The following is a 24,973-nucleotide window of genomic DNA, read 5'->3' on the forward strand; positions in this document are numbered from 1 at the left end:
GTCGGTTCGAATCCTACTGAAAGAAGTCTGATGAGGAAATGTGGTGATTTCCGAAATAGCTATCACTTCTACCATTTTTTCAAATTATTTATGCTTTTCCACAATAAGTTTTCACTGAAAACGGCGTCGAGCTCATAAAAATTGTTGAATAAAAAATTAAAATATTTTGGGCAAATGACCCCATCTAAAAAAACGATATACATATCCATAATCTACGCCTCAAAATTAAGTTAGCGTGTCTCGCCTTTTTTGTGTGTAATTTTTGCGTCCCTACAGTTAAATTGGAAACTTAATATATTTACATCAATATACTGTTTCACGTATAACTCTGTGTTGGGCCAAAAAATATGCATTTCAGATCAGCTTCCTTACAAAATTAGGGTTTTGCGCGTGCGGCTATACACCTTTAGTTGCACACACCTATAACTCAAAACACATATCCATCCATACTACTACTGCAGCTTTTCTACTTTTTTAAAACTTTGAAATTCTATTCATTAATTTACTCCCTCTAATGCAGGCTTTCGAAGAGTTGGAGGAGCTTTTGTCACGTCATAATATCTGCATCGCTGTCAAGGAGAAACTTGTCAAGGATTCCGGTGTCGCCGAGGAGATTGCATATGATAATATTGTGCAAAAGCTGCTAACAAAGCCACGTGCACGAGGTGAGTAAATTTTAGCCCTGTTAGCAGAAGTGACTTGCAAAGGAAGTGTGAACGATGAATAGAAGTTGTTAAGAAGTATGAGCGAGCTCAGCGTTTTCGAAATTTATTATATTTTGCAGACGAAAATTTTTGTAAATTATTAAATTTATCAACAATTCACTGCAGTTAATTTCTATTTTGGAATATAAATATAATAATAGTTCTCCGCGTCCTTAGTTCTCTGAAAACTATTCACGAATACTACTTTGCGAATTGGTAAGTCTAGCTTGCTAGCCTCAAAACTCTCGCTCGCTGACGCTCGTCATTCGTTCGGTTCAGCTGGCATATGCGCTGGAAAACAAGTCTAGCGCAACATCAATGTGAATAGCTGGGCTTCATTCAAACTTGAGTAGCGTTCAACATTCTAATACCGCTTTTCGCATCCACGCTCAGATGACGCATTTCGAATGCTGATTTTCGTTGGAACTCTTAATCATCCATTCACTCATTCAGTCATTTAGTCAACCGTTTGTTTATTTGATTTACACGACGCTGAATTGAGCTGAATGACCAAAGTTGGCAAAAGCTGTTGTAAACGACCAGTTGTTGGCAGTTTTGTGCCATTAACAAGGCGGAGGCGGAGGGTTGGCTAACAAGTTTAAAATACTCATTTAAGTTTCATGAACAATCACAGCTGCTTGAAAGCAAACAGAATTATAGCAATGTTAGAAATGCGACTAGTGTGGGGTGGCAGCATGTTGGTCGATAAAAAGAGGATGTCTATAAATAATGCTGATAGGATGATGCGGAGCGTATGCTGGGCACTGAAACTGATTCTGGAATGTTAAAAGCACATTTTTGTCGGTTATAACTAGTGATTTACTGCAAGCTAACACAAGAAAAAAATTAAGTTCATTTTGTAGGAAAATTTTAAATTTTTGGAATACAAGCTTAAGTTCCAAAGTCTATAGTAGAAAAAAAAAACAAATTTAAACAAATTCTGTTTTACCGCAGTCATTAGCCATAACCTGCTTTAGGCAATCACAAAAATATTTAAATTTTTTCTGACATTCTAAGTTCCCGAAAAAATCACGAATAAAATAAAACCCGAAATTAGACGAATATATTAAAGCATGTCGAGAAGTGCAAAAAAAAATATACAGAAACCTTCAAAAAAAATTCGAAAAAAGACGCAAAAAAACTCTCATAAAAATCACAAATAGTGTGAAAACCCCCAATAAGTATAAATCATTTATTTTTTGTGTTTCTTGCTAACTAATTAGAAGCAGCAATTTTTGATTGTACAATCTGATAATAGCTTCAATTCTGTTCTATTCCAGACGCTAGGCTTTCAACTTTTTCCTTCCTTTCTTAGCCTAGTTTATTTCCAAATACATGCAAGTCTTCTGACACTGTCTTCAACCACTTAAAGTTGCGGCGCATTGAATTTTTCCAAAATGAAGCACGCTTATAACTGTCCCAAAAGAATTGCGTTATTTTCTAGAACTGCACAACCATTGCGCTTATTTGCATCAAGTAGGTGCCATTCTGCTTTAGTTTCTTTTCTTTCTCAGTGAAATATGGCGCTTTAATTTCATTTTTACGGCCGAAACTTCTTAGCCTTTCACAGCGGCAGACACCAGCGTACACCGCTTGGGTTATGAATATTTGAATAAGTAGGTATGCTGTACGTGAGACAGTCAGCTGACAATATCTATAATAAATCTCTTGAAAGTGATTTTTAATGCCCTCAGTGCTTAGGCACTCAAACGTGATATAAGTTTAGTGCATAAGAGAATAGTACATAACGCCATTTGAAATGCAAGAAGACATAAGAAGCATCGTCGCTGAAATTCAAAAAGTTGTAACGAATAAAAAAATTCAAAATTCAGTTTTTGATTGATATGATGAATTTAAGCGAATTACAACTCCCACATCATTTAATGAAAAATATTTAAAAAATTTTAGTTACGACTTTTTCCATTTCAGCTGCAAAGTTGTTACGTCTTTTTGCATTGCAGGTGCAGATATGTACATCCAATAAATGTTGCTCATACGACTTGTTGGCCGGAATGCAAATTTTAGCAAGTTGTTGTAAAACGAAAATGCACTGCTACAAAGTATCGAAGCAACTTGTGTCTGGTGGTGTAAAAGCGGCAAGATCTAGTAGTTTCTTTTATTTAGTAAAATCAGACAAGAAACAAATTCTTTAACCATTTTTGGGTAAATTTAATTCTAAAAGTGCATACGGTTTGCAATATACTTAATAAAACGTACGTATGTACATACTAAAGTGCATATACATATATGTACATAAATTATGCACACAGTAAACGACTCAGCATGTGACTTGATAAATGAGTTGGAAGTGCCATCCCTGGTTGCTCTTAGCAGTGAGAGGAGTTGAAAAATTAAAAAAAAAATCGCTATTACCAACAATTTGCAGTAGCCAAGCGTCAGAACATGCCAACCATGGCAGCAGACTCACAAGTCAGAAATTGAAAAATTAAAATTTTAAATACACACACATACATATGCAAGTATGTAGGTACATTAGAGTGGTTCAAAGTGTTTTTCAGGCACGTTATGAAAAATAGTTGGTCAAATTTTAATATTTTTGAAATTCCTGTAAAATTGTTCACTGGGTTGGGTTGGAGAAATATTAATTTTCGATCATAAAGTATATATTTCAACAATTTTGTAGCATTTATACGCAAAAATGTATTTTCCCTGAATAAAATATAGTGAAAACTTCAAAGACCCGGTGGCACGGTTAAGTATTAATCGATTTCCAAATTAAAAAACGGTAGTCAATATTTTCGGTATTCTTAAGTTCTGGGGGTTGGCAGCGTGAAAATTTCAAAAAGTTGATTTTCCTGCGTATTTTTAGACCACCCTAACGTGCATATGTATGTACATAAGAAAAAATAGCTGTAAAAGCAGAGTAAAAACTAAGACACAAGAATGGAAAAACACTAAATGTTTGCAAATGATTTATGTCAGAAAGTGGACAGCTGGGAAAAACAGATAACCACAAAATGGTATGAAAATGCACCGAAATTGCTAAGTAAGAATGTCACTTGACATTGCAGTAAACTCAATTGCTTGGATACACCAAAAATATTAAATTTCTTCTCCATGCTTTATTCACTTGTCTATGCACTCTATGCGGTCTGCTGGGCCTAACTTAGGTTTTACAGCACACACAAAAGTTTTTTTTGTTTTGACAAAAAATAAAGTCACTTTTTATATATCAGATTCTGTGTACGTATGTATATATGGGAAAGTTTTAAATTCAAAACCTTTCACACTCAATCCTTGTGTAATAAATCAATTTTGAAGCGCTCCGTTCACACATGTCTGCTGGCATCAGGGCCAATCATTGAATAAAAAATGAGAAGTTAAAAAGTAGCACATTCAAATTCACTTTCAATTCATTCACAATCATAATTATACATATGTTTGCCAGTGCTTTCCTGCATACGCCTACATATCAGTTTTTTACATTCGTTTAAGCAACAGAATCACTTATCAGAGCATAGTTGAGCAACAAATGCGGCAACGATAAGGCATTTATTGAAATTTTTTTGTTTGTTACTATGCGAAGTGAGTTCGCATTAAATTAAATACAAAAAAAATTATTATTCATGTTCAGAGGATCACTATAGCATTCGTACGCTTAAAAGAAAATACATGGGTACATATGTATGTAGGTCTGCACTCGCAAATCGCTTCATCATTTTATATCTTCACACCATTCCGCGCCCGCACTGCAACGCATATAAAACTTGTCGTAAATGAGTCTGCAATTCGTTTGCTTGCTCATTCATTTCAATCACAGTATTTTCTCCTTTTTTATCTAGCAACCTCTTAGTTTTAAAATGCAAGAAAGTAAAATTTGAAATGAATTCAGAAGAAATGCCAAGCAAATCAGAAATTCCATTTATTACCTTTAGTATGACTGACATGCATTGAGTGAGTCAAATTGGTCATGTCAATGACAAAACGAATGTCCTAGCATGAAAAATTGCTACTCTTGACAACTGTAAAATATCGAAGATAATGCGAGCAGACAGTAGCAGTAGCAAATTTTTCACATGCGTGTAAAGTAAAAAAAATTAAAAAAAATATAGGCAAATCAAAATGGAATCAAAAGTAAGGTTAAATGCGCTCCAGCTATGGAGAGACCTCAGATTCGGACATGAAAAGGTCCTTCCAACTCACTGGATAACCTACGACAACTAGATTATACTACTCCTCTAGTCTGTTTAGACAACAATCCTAGAGAGAAACGCATGAGAAGCTGGCAGATGGTTTCAAGCTAAATAAAAGAGAGGAGTACCGGGATTTGTTCTAGTGAACTCGCGTTAAACCTTAGCTTCCGCTTACCAGAACATTTTAGAGTTTTTCCAGCAGAGCTAAATGCCTTAATAGCAACAGATCAGTGGCTTACAACCCCCGCCCCTCCAGAACGCCATATCGTTATTTATTCTGACAGCCAGGCAGCTATTCAATCTAAAGCCTAACGGATCAACGTCCAAAGTAGCTATTGAATACAGAGAGACTCTCAACCTGCTGGCATCAAAATGTTGCTTGACTATTTTGTGGGTCCCCGAACACAGAGACCTTCCTAGCTTGCAAGCAGTGGGACGTATATATCCGACGTCAATTCTGCCTTAAGTTTTGGACATGAATACCTCGAGCCTTTCGAAAATACAAAACTCGTCGAGCAGGTACATACCAAATGGGCTGTAGTAATCGCCTGCCATACTAGATACCAGGCCAAAAATTAATGTAAAACGTTCCATGGCTATCACTCTGCTGTGCCGCTGTTCTCCCAGTTTAGTAGTCGGCGTTCGAACATTCTCTATGCCACTTTCCAAAACGCACACAACCACTTCTTCAACCAGTACTTTTTAGGCCCGAAATCGGCGAATATTCTCAATATTCTTTCCTAAATCGAACCCACTCGGTGGTTAAACCACTAAAAGCTAATTTCTCGAATAGGTTTTAAGATTTATCTGACTTTTAAACGAAAATTTTGTTCTGGAAAAGTGTGTTTAAATTTTAAAACCTACATGAGAAAACGGCACTGAGGGTGAGAGAGCTTCCGGCAGTGGAATTACAATGTATTGCTTTCATATTCTGCGCTGTGCGAGCCACTCTCACCTACCCTAAGAGTGGAAATTTTTAAATTAATGTGAGTAGAAGAAGCTAAGCAGCTTAGATTTTGATATCGATTTATAAGTAATGATTTTTTTCTAAGTCCATAAAAAGGTTAAAAATACTGAAAATGCATATTTTTTTATGTTTTCATTTTACACGAAAATTCGCAGCTCTTTTTAAAAACAATAAAAAAAAATTGCTACCTGAACATGGGAATGTATCTATACATATCGAATTCATATTGAATTCGGATCGCAACATCTGCTTTTTCTAAATTATTTGCCTTTATATCTTAATCCCGAAAGATGTCCAGTAATATTGGGTATCAATATCAATTTGTTCGCATAAAATCCCTTGAGTCGGATTTTAGTAATTTAATCATCTAGGTAAGAAAGGATTTTATGTTAGTTGTAACACGCATTGTACTCATTTATTATTTCTCTAATGCGCCTCCAGCCTCAAGTAATTTGAAATCTTTGCCTTTGTATACAGATATGTAATAAAGCGTAGCGCGCAAACGGGTTCAAACGTAAAAATATAAATGTATGAATACGGTGAAAGTACATCGATATGAACGCACAGACTTTTCTGCCACCTTGTTGCCACCTCCACACGCGGCTTGACTTTTAACAGCTTGATGTTGATTTATGTTGAAAAATTAACCCTCTAGCTCCTTTTTATACCCGAGCGCACTTGTGCACGGTTGTTTGTAACAGCCAAAACGAATCGAGATAGATATAGACAAATGTATACATAAATGATCAGGATGAAAAAAAAAATCGATTAAGCCAAGTCTGTCTGTCCGTCCGTCTGTCCGTCTGTCCGTCTGTCCGTGTACACGATAACTCGAGCAAAAACTGAGATATCTCAACGAAATTTGGTATGTAGGTTTCCCTTAATCCAAGGTAGGTTGGTATTGGGCGAAATCGGACTTTAACCACGCCCACTTCCCATATAACGGTAATTTTCAGAAATACGAAAACTGCGATATTTTAGTAACTACTGGAGATTATTCACTCAAAATTGATATTTATAATAAGTTTTAGACGAAAAATAAGAATATTATAAATTTTTGGAAAATGGGCGTAGCCACGCCCACTTATGGTTACATGTGTATATCTTGGTAACCGCTGCACCAATTTCTTCCAAACTTGGCACAGTTGTTGGCCTTGGTACAGCATAAAAAACCGCCGAAACTTTTTAAAATCGGACAATAACCACGCCCACATCCCATATAACGGTAATTTAGAGAAATACAAAATCTTCGATAAATCAGTAAATATTGAAGCTAATTTATTCAAAATTGATGCTTGCAACAATTCTTTACCAAGAAATACGTTTATGGTAAAATTTTGGAAAATGGGCGTGGCACCGCCCACTTATGATCACATATAAGTATATCGGTAACCGTTCTACCAATTTGTACCAAACTCGGTATGGTTATTGTACTTGCCACGTGTAAGCAAAACGTTGAAAATTATTGAAATCGGACTAAAATAACGGCCGATTCTCATATAACGGTAAATTTAAGAAATGCTTGAAACTTCAATATTTCGAAATTGAAGGACGCTAATTTACTCAAAATTGATACACCTCGGCTTACCATCTAGCGGAAGGTTTCGGAAGGGTGAAAAAACATATATTTAATACTTGCGTCGGGTATTTAATGTTCGGCTCCGCCCAAACTTAGACTTTCTTACTTGTTTTATTCCAATTTCGCGCATTTACCCTTTTTTCATTGACTACGTACATATCTCTGGCTCCAATTTTTTCGATTATTACTTCCTTTTTCGTACAAATAAGTATGCAAGAAACATATGGCTGTAAGAATCAAGCCAAAAGCGCAGGTAACACTAAAAAGGTTAAAGGTAAAAGTTCGATAAAGGTTCACTGGGGCGTATGATTGATAATTATCAATTATTATTATTATAATAATTACAAATCTCTTCATGCAGCAGAGACTGTGTGCGGGTTGAAATTTACAATCGACATAAGAATGTGTGCCACCTGCAGGAAATTTTTGTGGAGCGCGGTTCAGCAGAAAGGCAATCTTTTTTATTGCTTGATTGTAGGCCGCAGAAGGAAAGGTGATGCAAAGTTTCCAATAACTCCCTACAAAGGCGGTAATTTCGCAAATTGCTTGCAAGTTTGCACATAGAATGCATAAAGCTTAAAAGTTATGACTCATTTTGAAGTCTCTGATTGCAAAAAAAAACTGCTGCCACATGTACACTTTCAAAGACTTTCAAGTTGAAAATTTCCGACCTTTAGTTCGCAAGTATTCGAAGCAATAGTATAAGATAAATTTTTAAACGCAAAGTATTTATTTATCGTTTTTTTTTGATTTATCTACTTCACAAATTTCATCCACTTACTGAATTTTCTTACCTCCATACAACTTTGTATATAAATACATACATATTTGTCGTTGTAGAGTGCCAACAAGTAGGCCATATTTTGCGCCCGAAGCCAAAGTTGATAGCCATCAAGCACATGTGTCACACACTTTTCATGTGCCATCAACACCTCTTTCCGGCTAGCACATTCACATTTCAAGCGTAACATAGTTAACCCACTTCCTGGCTTGATGGGTTGCAAATCGCAAGAAAGCGCACTGTTTTGTCGTCGAAAAGGTAGAAAGCTAAATTTTCTTGACACACTTTTGGCATACACGCGCGAGCATAACATTAGAAATTCCTTCTTTTTTTTATAGAAGCCTAAATTTAACGCTTCGTGGCACACAAATGTGGCAGCATTTTTGGAGCAGCAGTATGCAGCCAAGCGCAAATGCGCCTTTAAATATGCGCCGCTTTTTTGGCATCGTTCTAACGCAAGCCGACGAAAGTACACCAAAGCCATTTGTGAATTTCAACAGGCTGTTCGCCAAGGGAAAAACATCTGCTTTATGCAAAGCCACACAACTTAGGCAAAGCGTGTTTGTGCTGTGTCGCCATTGGCAACTAGTTCTCCTGCATTCTATGGAGCTTTTTATAAAGTCAGTTCGCATGCTGAGAAACGAAGCTGCAACAAAAGTTTATCGCCTTGAACAAATTTGTACATTTTGTTTGGCTTCAAATGCTTCTCTTCTTTTTTTTCGATATAAGGAACGTGTGTTGCGATATTGCTAAAAAATAGAACGCATTGCGACGAAATCTAGTTAAAGTCGCTTTTGTAGAAAAATGTACACTTCTGCAAAAAAAAAAATCAGCAAAACTTTCGTAAAAAACTACCAGTTTAGATCTAATTTCTGATAAGAATGCGCATTGCACGGGCGCCGCATTGCAACAGAAAAGTATCAACAAAAATTCTATTCTATTTTTTTACGTGAAACCCTATGAGATTGCAAGTCAATTATTTTTATTAATTCCTCAAACGTAAATTCTTCAAAAACCCTTTGTGGCCTTTTACCACTTTGTATACTTTAAGCGAAATTAAGTAACTAAGAACTACTTTATGCGCCCATCGCCTCTGTAATATAACTTCTCTATTATTTGCTATTTCTACTTTCCTTTTCCCCTTGCAGGTGCCATCATATTCGGCTCCGATCAGGAAGTGCGTGAGGTAATGCGCGCTGTGCGGCGCAATAATGCGACTGGGGCATTTTCATGGATCGGCTCGGATGGTTGGAGTGCGCGCAACCTGGTCTCCGACGGCAATGAACCGGAGGTGAGTAATTTGTATGGTGAATGAGCAGCAAAAGCATAAAATGCGTGCTCATAATTATAAATGCATAAATGGGTAGGCGGTCCGGAAATGACCACTTATAATGGTAAGTACTATTTAGCCAAGAGCGCGACGGCAACGAGGAGCAAGCATATTTGTACATTAGGGTGGTACAAAATAAGTTAAGTCCGAATTTTTCTTGCTCTCACCTCTATTTTTAATTTTGAAATCAAAAAATATTTATAGGTAGCTCAAAGCGCACAAAGTGTTTCATATATTTTATAAGGGAAAAAAATTTTTTTGGTAGTAGTATGGAATTTTTGAAAATCAACATTTTTCGATCGGAAAACTCTGGTTCTCTTCAGTAGACTTATAATAACAATACTCAATTGTTTATTTAACCATTTTTAAATCTAAAGATTTTTTAGGACCCAACCCCCCACCAATTGTATTTTCTGGGGGTTTTGGCGGACCTATCAAAGATAGTTACTATGAACAAATGGTTAAATAAACAATTGGATAATATTATTGCGAATCTCCTTGCAAAGAAACAGAGTTTCCCGATCGAAAAATATTGATTTTGAATAAATCTACGAAAAGTCTTTTTTCCCATATAAAACAGGTGAAAAAATTTGAGCGCATTGAGCGGCCTCTATATATTTTTTTGATTTCAAAATAAAAAAAATAGGGTTACATTTAATCCTAGGCGGTGAGAGCATACAAATGCCGACTCTACTTTTTCCCATGCATTTTTGAACCACGCTAATGTACATACATACATAAATGCAAATTATTGCTGTGGGGTGTACATTCCATTAGCAAAACAAATGATACAAAAGCAGAAAAATACACAATTTCCGTACTCGCTACAATCTCATGAGCTCATGCATTACATAATGCTTTTTTATGCTATGTCCCTGATCCGCTCCTCTAATTGAAGGCAGCGTGAATAGTGTGATGGCATGTGAGTGCGAGTGGGTGCATAAAGTTATGCGGTTGTGGTTGTGTAAGGGACAAATTGATTAATGAATTGCTGTCGGCGATAAACCAACTAAGCAGAGTTGTTGGTTGTACAAATACGTAGAAACATGCAAGCATTTTATAAGTGTTGGAGTATGTACTTACACATGCGTATGCACATACATACATATGTATATACTTTACATTACTTAGTGTATGCATATGGATAAGCTGATAGAGTTGTGAATTTGGGCGTTGCAAGGGAGCTGTCAGCGTAAATTATTGGTTGAGCAACTCGCAAATGTAGTACCGTTTTAACCAATGTTTCTTATGAATACACGAAAATGAACGGTTAAGGAACATGGGTCGGTAACGATTACCATTATCATTACGAGTGCAGCTAAAATTACCATTACCATTAACACAACCATTACCGCTACCATACCATTACGATTGCATCTACGATTACCATTAACAAATATTGTTGTGTTACCATTACTATAACTACAACCATTATCATAAAGATTACGTGTGCCATTACCATAGCCATTATAATTACCATATCATTACCATTACAATTATCACAACCATTACCATTAACCGTATCAGTACATTTACCATTACCGTTACTAATACCATTACCATTACTATTAACATTATCATTACAATTGCCATTACCGTTACCATTATCATTACCTTTTACCATTACAATTACAATTATCTTTGCAATTGCCATTACTTTTACGTTGGAAAAGGGTTGCGGAATATGATTACGTGAATGATTATGATTACCATTAACTATGATTACGCTTACAAACAAGATTGTGATAAAAATAACGATTTTCATTACGATCACAATAACTATTAAAAGCTAGTGGTTAAATGCATTTTATCGAAATTCTCCAGAAAGATCAATAAACCTGAGCAAAGTTCGTATTTACACCTGTTTAGCAAGCGGGGTACAGTTAAACCGGTATACGCTTAATCAATAGCAACTACTTTATCTCAACTGGTCCGAGAGCCATCAATCAATCTTCTCTTGGGAGCCGTGCGGTGAACTATCTTAACTCAATGAACTATCTTAACTTCATACTAACTCAGCCAAGTATGATTTTTTGTCTTAACTCTTAGCTCTTAACAATGTACATATTTTTGAAAATTTTGATCTTTGCGCCTCTCGATAAATATTTGAATCGATGGCTCTCGAAACACTTGAGATAAAGTAGCCAAGGACTATCGAAAATATATTTAAAACTTCAATAGCAATTACGTCCGCAAATGTGGTCATCTACTGAATCTTCACAAATATACATACATAGTTCAACGCTTATAAACATACATATGTAAACATATATACATATCTACTATTTATGTGCGTTATAATTAAATATAACAAAGTGAAATATGGTAAAGCTATGCAAAATCACAATTCAACCCCACAGCCAATAATTTTCCTCTACGACGCGTCATGCCTGCGCCCGCTTACAGGCATATACACATGTGTGGTTATGAGCTCTATATATTTATGTGTGTCCATTTATAAATATGTATGTATATGTATAAATTATATGATTAATGACAAGATAATTGAAATTAATTGTTGTCGAAAATTAGCATGAAAATCATAGTGACACATGCAGAAATTTGGATCTGCTCCTAAATCTCAAATGGCCAAGTAATAATTATAATTATTTGGCACGCAAAAGGCGATAAGATAAATTCAGTTTTGAGCGAATTTTTAAACCAACACTTAAAGCTTACAAAATCAACGCCAACATAAGAATATACATACTTATTTCCAAATTTCTCTTATAGGTGGAAGGCACTTTATCCGTGCAGCCACAAGCAAATCCCGTGAAAGGATTCGAAGAATATTTTCTGAATTTAACTGTGGAGAATAATCAACGAAATCCGTGGTTCGTAGGTGAGTACAGCACAGGATTTATGGGCAAAAATTATTTTAAACTCAGTGCTGCTTTCAGTTTTTCCAACAAAATGTTGTTCCTTATTATGGCAAAAGCAAATATTTGCCACATAATAAGAGAGAAAACTCATACAAAAATTTCCGTAATCAATTTGCCATTAGTGCTATAATTTATGTGCGTACCTACTCTGCTTGCGTTCACAGAATTCTGGGAAGACCACTTCCAGTGTCGCTATCCGGGTAGTTCTAGCACGCCATACAACAACTACAATCGCACATGCACAACCAACGAGCGCTTATCGAAGGACACCGACTTTGAGGATCAGTTGCAGTTTGTTAGCGACGCAGTAATGGCATTTGCATATGCGCTACGGTACGTTTAATAGCTTGGCAGCAAAAAAGCCAACACTCAACCGAATAACGAATAAACAAAATTTCATTTACCACTTTCTTCTTCCTTTCTTTTCTTGCAGCGATATGCATCGCGATTTGTGCGGAGGTCGACCTTCGCTTTGTGATGCCATGAAACCAACCAAAGGCGCTGATTTACTTAAATACTTGCGAAAAGTGCAATTTCAGGGTAAGTAGCAGGCCATACATAATTGCCGTTAACTAACTAAATCAGGTAGAATGGTTGAGTTATGACTACTACATAGAACTGAAAGTTGTGTAAAACAATTTTCAGCCACTTAAATAGTTATTCCCTCCATCGAAATATGTATGTATGTGTATATGTACCGGCACATACACATATGTACAGAAGGATTCTTCTATCCACACATATGCACTGAAATGCACGTACGCTACTAATAGCTCTGTGTTGGCTGGCAGCTGTTGTTGCCATTGTCCTGATTGTTGCGCGTTCAAGGCGACACAAACAGCTGCTGCTGCTGCTCCGCTGTTGCTGCTCCGCTATTGCTGATGCGCTGACATTATCATTGTCACATTGAAGCACTCAAGTGTAAAATTGGCTTTGTTGCCTCGCTCGTTGCTCAAATTCCCACAGCAAGCCAGCAGCTCAACTACTACGAGCAGCAATATGAGCGCAGCAGCCATAGCTGTTTTCATTCAATTGAAAATGAAACTCAATAAATTATTTTATAATGATAAGGACAAAGCGAGGGGGAGCGAAAGAGAAAGGTGGAGGGAGCGGTGGCAAACAAAAATGAAGAAACCGTTGTTCGTCCGTTTGGAAAGGGGCCAAATAACCGCTGAACCTCTGCAAGCACTCAGATAAAATTTATATATAAAAATTTATACGTATAAAGCGGTGAAGCTGAAGCTTAAATATAACACCAACAAAAATAAGTAAATGTGTAACGAAAGCCACAGCCGCGCATAAAGAATGCAAAGTGTTGTGCTACTGCTGTGTTTAGATATCGGTTGGCTTCCCCATTTTTACGCTTTTATCCTTTTAAGTAAATTTCTTGTTGCTTGCGGCTGTTGGCTTTCAGCTGATTGCCGATTGTGCATGGCGTGCTTGCTGATAAAGAAAATTGGCAGTGATGAAAATAAATAGACGCATTAAGTGTTGAAAAGTTGGTAAAGGGTTGCGGATTTCGCTCGTCAAAGGAAAGGCTAATAATCAAATGCGTAGTGGCGAATGAAAAATTGTCGTCAGAGCTTTTGACGATCCGCTGAGCCCTCTCGCGGTTCTTTTGGCAATATTTCAAAAATTTGCGCGTTTCATAACTTTTAAGCCGTAAAGTAGTGCAGGGTATTAGGAAGATACATGTGTACATTAGTGTGGTGCTTAAAACCAAATGAGCGATTTTTTCAGTTTCCCCCCTTCAATCGGTATTGCGGTCACACACAGATATCATATACAAATGTTGGTTCCGTTTGGAGTCGATTAAGGCGTGTCGCAATGGGGTCCAAGGCCAGATGCTCCCTGCAGACTAAAAAAATTAAAAATATATATTTTTTTTTTCATTTAATACCCAAAATCGATACTACTACAGTCGAAGATATCACATACAAAATTTGGTCCCGATTTGAGTCGATTAAGGCGTCTTCATAGGGTAATCTGAATTTTTACCCCTGTGCGACTCGCCTTAACCGTCTCCATACGAGACCAAAATGTATATGCGATATCTTCGACTTTAGTAGCATCGACGTAGAGGTTGAGGCTTAGGAAATCTGAAGTAAAAATTGGCTTCATACATTTAAGGGTCACCCTAGTGTGCATATTTATGTGTACAAAAACTGTATGTGAGTAATTGGCTTATGAAATATATTTAAAAGGATAAATTAGAAAATAAACAACAGATTATCCATGAAGAAATACATATGTTGAAATTTGAGTAGGAATTAAAGTGAAAAAATCGGACTACTGCCAGTGCTATAGAGAAATAATTTAATAATATAAAATACATATGTTAATCATAAAATAATTGTGTAATTGTTCACTAAATTTACGTTTGACTTGTCTTCTTTTTCTTAGGTCTTAGCGGTGATCACTTTCGCTTCGATGTGAATGGTGACGGCCCCGCTCGCTACAACATCATTCATTTCAAGCAGTCAGAGGCAGGTCTTTACCACTGGGTAAAAGTGGGTGAATACTACGAGGGCGAGTTGCGGTTGAATATGTCAGGTATGTGGTAATAAATACTGCAGTCAAGGTCGAGTGTCGAATCGACAGAAATCGCCTTAGAAGTATTTTTGTATTGTTACTTCCTCCCAAAACTCTTATGGCCTCATTCATAAAAATAAAATAGACTTAACGAGATTTATGAGATGAGATTTTCAAACAATATCTCGATTTATGAAGAATTCTTTATTTTTTTTATGAATGTGGGCGTTAGCTAATGTATTTTTGAAGATATTTGGAAAGTAGGTAAAATATGAGCTTTTTCATGGAAATTTTATTTATAATCTTACAACTCGAGTCTTTAAATAGAGCACTTTCTTCAAAGGTGTATTAATTCAATATTTGTCTAAAAAAATATTCAAATATGTATATGTATTTATCTTCCATTCTTGTAATTTGAAAATAGCTGCCTACTTTACAAATACTTTAAAAAGGGAGTATCAACTAATATTTTTAGATGCTGTGAGATGGAGTAACAAAACAAAAATTCTTTGAAGGTGTTGCGAAGTAAGCGGCTTATTTCCTAGTTGAAGTTATTTCTAAATCAAAGATTACTCAAACACTTTCGTTTGACACCCATTTTGTAATATTTAGCTTATCTTATCAATTTAACTGAGTTAAATTTTTGAAATAGGTGGCAACTCGCTTCAAAAATATTTTCGACAGTAAACTTTCTTAAAACCCTTTATTTTGATACCCATATAGTATTTAAATATTTCATTTATTTCATCGATTTGATTGAATGAAATTTTTCACGCTGTTGGCAACCCCAGTCAAAAATGTTTTCTGTAGTAAAATTTTCTCAGCTTCTTTATGATATAAATTAAATTTATGATATAAATTAAATTACATTAAAATTTTCAAACAGGTGGCAGCCTTTTTCATAAAACTGTTTTCGGCTGTAAGCCTTCCCCAACCTCTTTCTTTTGACAGCCCTATATCAATATTTGCTTCAGCTTATCAATTTACTTAAACTGAAATTTTCAAACAGGTCTCTCTAAACTCTCTAAATTTTTTCTTCTATTTTTTTTTTTTTGCTGGAAAAACATCGGTGAAAACTGCATTCGATTCCATGCATTCGTTTTTCAGTGATGTGCGTACAAACATAAAAATTTGCGTTTTGGGTTCTGTTGATCTAATAAAGTCCACCCATATTAATTATTCTTTAAAATCTGTAATACACAATCATCAGCCTATTTAAATTTTATTATGCATATGTACAGATGTTTATTTCTACTGTTCTCCTTTGAAAGGCTGATTAAAGGTCTGGCACAGTCCCGATGAACTTCGCTCATTTTGGTCGCCCATTTAGTTCTCTCAATGCGTTATTCTCGGGCTCGGGTCGATTGGATTGTTGGCTACTTCAAAGATTGTCCGCTGTCTCATTTCGTTGTTTCATCTTTCGGCCGAAATATACTTGGTACAGGCACTTGGGTTTTTGGTTCTCCTTCTGAAGTTGTCGACCTGCTTTTCTATCTATGCAGGGGCCACACTGGAACTGTCTCTGAAAAGAGTATATCTGCCAGGTTTCTGGTCGCAATGTCAGAGAGAAAAACTAAAAACGCAGGTTTACTATATTTGACTCCTAGTTTCACAAGTATAATCAGCATTTTTATTTTTTTTTTTTTTGTATAATTGACTGTCGTCCAGTGTAGTACTCTCATGGTGTACGGTAATTTTTGAATCGTAGGACTGCAACCCCAGGTATTGTGTTGTAGCACTGAAACTGATTATTTCCAGAAACGTCACTTTGCTGGCGAAACTAACCAGACAGCTTATTCAGATATAAGTTTCTTACGCCCAGCAGGGCTCTTCTTCTAGTTAATGCTATAATGACTGTTTGTTTGAGCTTTATTTTCAACCATAAACTGGCACGGTAGTCAAAAGCTTCTTTGTAGTATGTACAAATGTTTCCATCGAACTTACTGCTCACTTAGGTGAATATCTCATCCGAGTATCCTTGCTAGCGAAGGAGTTCATGCAATACTAATTTTTTCCATTTTGTGTATTGAAAAGAAAATAAAAATTTCATTTTGACAACAGCTTTTTATATCCTAAGTATGTATGTGTTGGTCTAACACGCGCCAGATGCTGAACAATAGCATTCTAATCAAAATTCATAGAAAATATCCTGTTTTTGTGCTAGTAGCAGAAATACGCATACATTTTTCAACCAAATATTCAAGAAGTACAAAACAAGAATTGCATTTACCCATGCATACAGTCCAGTTCCTTTTACTTTATAAAATTTATGTTTTACACATACATACATTCATAGCGTCTTCTGCTATGTATGTACAAATGTATGCACCTCATTGTCTCTTACTTGTCTCCATTCGTATTCTTGTACCACCAATTCACTTATCTGGTTTGTTAGCTTTCAGCAGCTTTCAATTTGTTTTATGCTCCTACATTTCAGCGTTTCAAGTGCTGTGTTATACGTTTGCGGATTACAACCTCGTACATGCACTTTTTTCTGCTCAGCACCGCATTGCATTTGTAAACTTATCTGATACACATGTATTCGCTTGCTGCTGCCGCTGCTGCAGATGCATCGCTGCATTCTTGTTTCATACACTTGATCACTTTTTCAGCACAACTGGCTACTAACTTTTTTATGATTTTCTATTTTTTTTCTCTCTCTCTTTTGCAGAAGTCCAATTTAAGCTGTTGCATCCAAAGCCACCTGAGTCCGTCTGCAGTTTGCCCTGCGAGCGTGGACAGGCCAAGAAGTATGTGGAGGGTGAGAGCTGCTGTTGGCATTGCTTCAATTGTTCCACCTATCAAGTAAGCTCAAGTAAATTTACAGTTGTCAGCTGACTAGCAGTGGTTGTGTCGTGTCATCAAAGTAAATGCACACACCTACGCACACATGCGCACACAAACGCAAAACACTTTGGAAACACATATACATACATACATACTTTGGGGCAGAAGCAACCTCAAACCCAAATTGGTCTGAGAGCGAGCTGGGTGGTGTGGTGGAAGCATTGAATTTTTTGCACATAAATTGAAAAGATTTGTAGAGTAATTGATTTGCTTGTTTTATAACAGAAACGCTTTTACTTAAACGCGCACTTGTATGCGCGGTATTTGATTGTGTACGCTGCGCGTGTTTGTGTGAGCCAACTGCGTCTCGAAAATTGGATTTTGATTTAGAAATTATGTTGCAGCAAATTGGATTCAATTCACTCATTGAACTTAGATGAAATAAAAGGAATTCCTATCCAATGTTCAATCTTCCATTCGCAATTTGCTGCCAATGAGCGAATTTGTTGGCTAAAAGAAATGAAATGCAGCGCAGGGCGAGAATGCAATCGCATGCATAATTTCTAGTTACAGATGCGATGCCAAGAAATTACTTTTATTGAAAATTTTTATTGGCGAAGGTTAAGAGGATATAAGTTTTCAGCTTTTATTTATTGGATTAATAAAACCTAAGCTTTTATAAGGTGCTAAGTTCGAGAATATTGTTGGTTACTGTAGGGTATATTTCGGAATGTAAACATAAACCGGCCTTACGCAAAGCTAAATGAAGTTTAATATATGTACACATGTAATCTTCATAAAAAATCATTATATGGGACATTCCATAACAAAACGGACGGGGGTTCACACTTCATGTGTTTGATTTGTTTCAAATTTTTTTTCGGGTTGAGCTTGATTAACACATTTTTAAAAACTTTACAGCACAAAAACAAAACCAAATCGATTTAATAACTTCCCAAATATCTCGAAAACGGGGCGAGGAAAAAATTTCATAAATTATACACCTGCACACATCAAAACTCCCCAGCCAGCAGAGAAACGTACTTTTTGCCGAAAGTGCAGTTTTCGTACATTTTTCGTTTTCGGAAATGTTCAGAAAACGATTTTCATATTTGTTAAATTTTCGTATCCGAAAAATATCATCACCTTATTTTAAAACAATAATTTTAAAATATTTGTTCAAACTGAGCATTTGAAAACATGTATACATATTCGCCAGTAGCTGAGTGTGCAGAGAAGTGTGCTACTATTTGTTAGCTTTCAGGAGGTCCCAGGTTCGAATTGCGTCAGAAGCAACACATTAAAAATAGTTATTCACATTGAAATAATTGCTGAATCTTAAATTTGTTTTTTGTTTGGTTTCCTGTAACTATGAAAAAGATTCTGTGAAGTTCATAATGAAATCGTTTTCAACGAAAAATGTTATCAGACAAATTTCAGGAAAACAGCCGAAAGTGCATCTGTTTTACAACCATTTTCGATAGTTTTCTGCACATACGTTTCGAATGAACACTTTAGTGGGGGAATTCATCTGAAAAACGTCCGAAAACGGAATCCGAAAACGGATGAAACATCAAAAAAATTTATGAATTTGTAATGTACTCATTTTAGTCAACTCTAATTATTTTAGAGGGCACCCCATAATACAATATTTAAATATTGCGCAGTACTCAGAGCTACCATTGTGATTTATTTCAATTTTTTTTTTGAGATGGCATATTTTCTAAAAGTAATTTTTTTATCGAAAAATTTGTTTGTGAAAAAATTTTCAAGAAAATATTTTTTTAATATTTCTTCTTTATTTAACCATTTTTTAATGCTAAAAATTGTTGATTGATCCGCCCATTGCATTTTTCAGGGATTTGGTGTTTTTGGCGGACCTATAAATTATAGATATAATGAAAAAATTGTTAAATAAACAATTGGTATTATTATTGGAAATATTAATACATATATCCAAATATTTTTTTGGTTCAAAATAAAAAAAATTGGTGTAAAAAAAATCCTGGTGGGTGAGCGCTAAAATTTCGGACTTTTCTTTTTTGCATGCATTTTTGGATAGCCCTAATGTACATACATGTATAAATTCGTCGCTAATTCAACGCCAGTTTAACTTGAGTACCGGAAATTTAAACATTTTAGCAAAAGAAATATTATTTTTACGCTATTGAACCACTCGACGTAAATCAATCAAATACATTTTGGTTAAATAAGATAAATATTTTGCTCTGCTCTACTGCCACGAAACGCTATAAATTCGCGACACAAGAAATCCATTGTACAGCTGCACACTTGTCTTGTTCTACATATATGTATACATCCATACTAATTCTACGTTCTACTAACCACTTAAGCAGCTCTATTCATTACACATCCGTGCTTTCACTCTTGTTCTTCTATTTTTTGTTTTTGTGTTTTTTTTCCTCGCAAAGATACGCCATCCCCTCGATGAGACTCAGTGCCTGACTTGCCAGCTGGGCACTCTGCCCGATGCCACCAAACAATTCTGCCAGACAATACCGGAAGTATACTTGCGGCACGAATCCGCCTGGGCGATTGGTGCAATGGCATTCAGTGCCACTGGTATTTTAGTGACGCTTTTTGTTGTCGGTGTTTTTGTGCGGTAAGTTTGCCATAAAATCAATGAATTGGGTGATTCACATGGTGGTAATATCGTAAATCCTCTAAAGGTTAAAAACATTTTTTAGTGATTCATAGTAGCTACAAGACAAGTTTAAACGTTTTAAAATTAATGAATTTATGACCATATGACAATATGGCGACCGCTGCACAGTGGTTTAAATTTGGCATTTTGTGTTCCTAATTCACTTGATCCTTCATTTTTCACTCAATGAGATTATTATTTATTAAATGAAGGCTAACCGGTTGAGCCCGATTTTTGAATTTTGGTTTGTTTATATTAAATTTTTTATTTCAAAGTGCGGAACAAGTTGCAATTTTCAAGAAAATCGATTCTCCTGAAAACAATTGTACGGTTCCCCCTAAACAAAAAAATTTTCGCAAGAAAAATTTTTAATGTTATAAAAAATAATTTCACCAAAATTAATAAATAAAATTGAGTTTCTGGAAAAGTTTTAGGTATGCAGATCATTAAATTTTAGTATAATAAAGTGCAATTTGCAAGTGGCAACGAGTTCGCGTTGATTTTTAATAATTTTTTTTTTCGGTAATATTTCGAGCGCATCTGCATGCTAAATGGGAAATAAAAGCGTTTGTTATATTATTCAAAATCAACGCGAACTCTAAGCCACTTGCAACTTGCACTTTATTATTCTAAAATTTAATGATCTATAAAGCTGAATACCCAAAATTTTTATAGAAACCAAAAAAATATATTAATTTTGTTGAAAATTTTTTTATAACATTTCAAAGTTCTTCTCCCGTTTTGAGAGAACCCTAAAATTGTTTTAAACTAGTTTATATTATGTATGCAATAGTTATTAGCTGGAACAGAAGAATTGATTTTCTACAAAATTGCTACTTTTTCGGCACTTTGCACTAAAAAATTTAATACAAACAAAAATTCAAAAATCGGGCTCAACTGGTCTCCTGAAAATTTTGTTAGCTTTTATTTAAAAAAAAAAATATATACATACATATATCAAATTGAGTGAAAAATGAAGGCTCCAGTGAATTGTGAACACAAAATGCCAATTTTGAACAACTGTGCGTCGCTGTGGTATTCTGGTTAGAAGTGCATACTACCATTGAATTAACATCAAAAAGAAAACAAAGAAAGAAGGGTGAGGATCGCCAATCTATTGTCAATATGACGATATGGATGTTATGACACCTTGGGAATCACCCAAATATGTTTCGTTCTTTGTATGTGCGAATACTTTCGTATATGTATGTATATGTATGCATTATCCGACCCTTAGCTTGATTTAACTTTTCGTGTCGAATGTCAGCGATTGATTGCTTTTGCTGTTGTTTTTATTTATTTATTTATTTGTTTGAACGAAGTCAACGAAAGCTTCTTTGTTTATTTTTTATTTCACTTTTCTTTTAACTATTTGTTTAATGTANCTGCCGAGATAGGTCGATCTTCCACTCAGCAGTCGATATGTACCTACATACATATCTACATATTTTACAAGACTCGAAAATTTTTGTTACCTTGTCATTGTCCTCTGTTTAGCATTTTTACGTAGAAGGCACTGAGAAAGCAACACTTTTCGGTAGAAAAGAAAACGTCATTAATTTAGCCACTTAATTTTTCGACTGTTGCGCTGCACATTTGGCAGCAAATAGAAATGAATGATCTAGACTTGTATTGAGTTGACTTTCTTAAAAAAAAAAATAAAAATAAAAAGAGATTAAAAAAATTTGCTACAAAAGCAGTAAGAATCTATGTATATATAGCTTTGAATGGCGCTGTAGTGCCACGCGCTACACTGTTTGCTGAAGTTGAAGATAAAAATAAAAAAATAAAAATATTTTAAAATGGAATTGTGAAAATTGAATGCACTTCTGAACGATTTTTTTTTCTATTTGTGTGCATTTATATTTTTCGTGTATTTCGATTTTCCATTGAATTTTCAACATTGTATAAATTCTCGTTATCGCATTTATGCCTCGTTAACCGCATTATTTCTTTCATTCTTCTTTGATAGCCACAATGATACGCCTATCGTACGCGCCTCTGGTCGAGAGCTTAGCTACATTTTACTCGCTGGTATATTGATGTGCTATGCCGTTACATTCGCTTTGGTACTAAAGCCCACGAATATAGTTTGTGCAATACAGCGGTAAGTTTTTTATGAAGAGTATATTTAGAACTATTTATTTGCCGTATGTTGCGCTATATTTAACTAAATATTTACATGTTCAATGACAGGATAAACCAATCAACTCATTCTTTCAGTTGACTTAGTACACGAAATACATTCTTTAATTGTTTAGAAATTTTAGCAGATATCTTTCCTGACTACCGAGTTATAGACAGTGCTACCGTGTGTGGGCTGTTCCTACCTACCTACTTGCGCCCATAGCCTTTATTAGGCTTCACACATATGTTGACTGACAAATATCCTTGTAAGGCTTCGTCAATCTGCCTCATGTAATAGATGGCTAAGCCTCATTTTCTCGTCACGAAAGTTCGTATAAAATTAATGTATATGAATCTTCCGCTTCAGTGACGTGTGCTATATTTTTGTAGGAGATTTTGTGAGTTTTTTTTAGTGGCAAATGGGTGTTACATATGAAGGAAATACTCTCACAATAGAGAGCTGTTTTGGAACTAAGGGTCTTCTGTTAATTGAAAATATTTGCCAACTCGTCCCGAAAAAATGCTGGGAATCTCGTGTTAGTGATGATGACAAATTACTCTCTTAAAATATCTTTCCACAACCAGATGGAGCCCTAAAACCGACTAATAAAAATAGGTTTTGCTTGATAAAAAAAAAATCTAAAAATTCAACAGTAATATTTAGTGACTTAAAACTTGTGCTACAAATTTGCATACTCGAAAAACTTCCGAAAATTCAAAATAAAAAGGTTGAAATTTTGAGGAAAATTTTTTGAAGTTTGATTCATTTTTGTGAACTTTGTGCAATTTTTGTAATTTTTATTTCTATGACTTCTGCTATAGATCGAACTATATTTTAAATGAAAATTATTAAAAATAAATTTTTAAACAGGAGTTGCAAACAATATCATTTTTAATTTTACTACTATTATTTTAATCACTGCTGTATTTCCGCAGTTGCGTCCTAAACCGCTAGTCCGATTATAACCAAATTTAGCGCACCTATTGCAGGCATTCCAAGGATAGTTGTAGGCTAAAAATATTTTCAAAATACGCCCGGGGTGTGTTTCGAACACTCTATGCGAATAAATCGTTGCGATATAAGCAACATTTTGATATACAACAAAATGGGTTTGAAAACTAATGTAATACCCTTATACGTAAAAATATTGCTATTGTGTCACAACTACTCCTTGATCTTAAAAAGAATGCAAAAAAAATTTTCTTCGAAAAAAAAAGATGACAAACCCTGGATTTCTTCAAAAAATATTTGTATGTTTTAGTATACTAATGTTATAGTTTTTGAAATGAGCAAAACGATTCCACTGTTGAAAAATGCAAAAAAAAATTTGTTCTGAAATTGCAAACAAAATTTTTAAAAATTTCGAATTAAATTTCAAACTCCAGAATCGTTTTAATTTGGCTCAAGAATTGAAATTTCAAAGAACTGAATTTTTTCCGCCCCAAACCCCGCTTTGTGTCGTATCGAAATACGTATGCCCAGTATGACATATTTATGTGCATATGTAAATATCTAGTTTTTGAATTTTTTTAATACATATATGTTTTTCCTTCTGTTTCTTCTCCTTTTGTTTCTACCACAGCTTCAGCGTCGGCTTCTGCTTCACCGTTGTCTATGCGGCGCTGCTCACCAAAACCAATCGGATTGCGCGTATCTTCAAAGCCGGCAAGCAATCAGCGAAGCGGCCATCTTTTATTAGTCCGAAATCACAATTGGTCATTTGCTCGTTTCTAATATTCATACAAGTAAGTTGAGTAAGGGTAATAATAAGAAAAAAACAACAACAAAAAAAGAATTATAAAAAAACTTAGCAAGCACATAAAAAGCATCTATTGAGAAGAAAAACCTGAAACCAGAACGTTGAAACGAAGCAAGTGCAATGTATAATGTGGCAAATGCTTTTGAAATGCTGCTCTTTTGTGCTGACATGCCACGATATATTGCATGCAACTATGCTGGGCCATACAATAAAATTTTTCTTACAGTAACCCTTACCCACCTTACTCATTATCCACTTTTAAGTGCGCCACTAATACACAATGTCTATACATATACAAACATATTAGCACAGTGCACTCTATGCCATTAAAAAATAATTTATATTTATTCGTATGTAGTTTGCATTTTTCTTTTCATTTTTCTTGTATCCCTAACTTCATTGCAGATTCTCATTAATGGCGTTTGGATGGTGATTTCACCGTCGCACGCCATGTACCACCATCCGACACGCGAGGATAATTTGCTCGTCTGTGATTCTTACATCGATGCTTCCTACATGATTGCATTCTTCTATCCCATCGTTCTGATTGTAATTTGCACGGTTTATGCGGTGCTCACACGGAAAATACCCGAAGCATTTAACGAGTCCAAACATATTGGTGAGTGCTTGATTGTAAGGAAAAAACTTAAATGCAGTATAATAGAGCCATTTTTTTCTTATTAAATGTAAAATTACGTAAAATAA

At 35.2% G+C, this 24,973-nt stretch overlaps 1 protein-coding gene across 1 annotated transcript in view; it reads left to right on the forward strand.

The window, feature by feature from the left end:
* mtt (mangetout) overlaps positions 1 to 24,973 on the forward strand; it is a 51,218-nt gene that overhangs the window by 10,176 nt on the left and 16,069 nt on the right. The window contains exons 3-13 of the mRNA XM_017620681.1: positions 521 to 665; positions 9,334 to 9,476; positions 12,249 to 12,357; positions 12,562 to 12,730; positions 12,831 to 12,937; positions 14,801 to 14,950; positions 17,601 to 17,734; positions 20,149 to 20,339; positions 22,354 to 22,488; positions 24,092 to 24,254; positions 24,674 to 24,887. Coding sequence (XP_017476170.1) covers positions 521 to 665; positions 9,334 to 9,476; positions 12,249 to 12,357; positions 12,562 to 12,730; positions 12,831 to 12,937; positions 14,801 to 14,950; positions 17,601 to 17,734; positions 20,149 to 20,339; positions 22,354 to 22,488; positions 24,092 to 24,254; positions 24,674 to 24,887 — 1,660 coding nt within the window. The remainder of the gene's footprint in view (positions 1 to 520; positions 666 to 9,333; positions 9,477 to 12,248; positions 12,358 to 12,561; positions 12,731 to 12,830; positions 12,938 to 14,800; positions 14,951 to 17,600; positions 17,735 to 20,148; positions 20,340 to 22,353; positions 22,489 to 24,091; positions 24,255 to 24,673; positions 24,888 to 24,973) is intronic.

Source organism: Rhagoletis zephyria, unplaced genomic scaffold (genome assembly GCF_001687245.7).
Source record: "Rhagoletis zephyria isolate East Lansing unplaced genomic scaffold, Rhagoletis_zephyria_1.1 Rzeph_scaffold_02228, whole genome shotgun sequence".
Classification (NCBI taxonomy): domain Eukaryota; kingdom Metazoa; phylum Arthropoda; class Insecta; order Diptera; family Tephritidae; genus Rhagoletis; species Rhagoletis zephyria.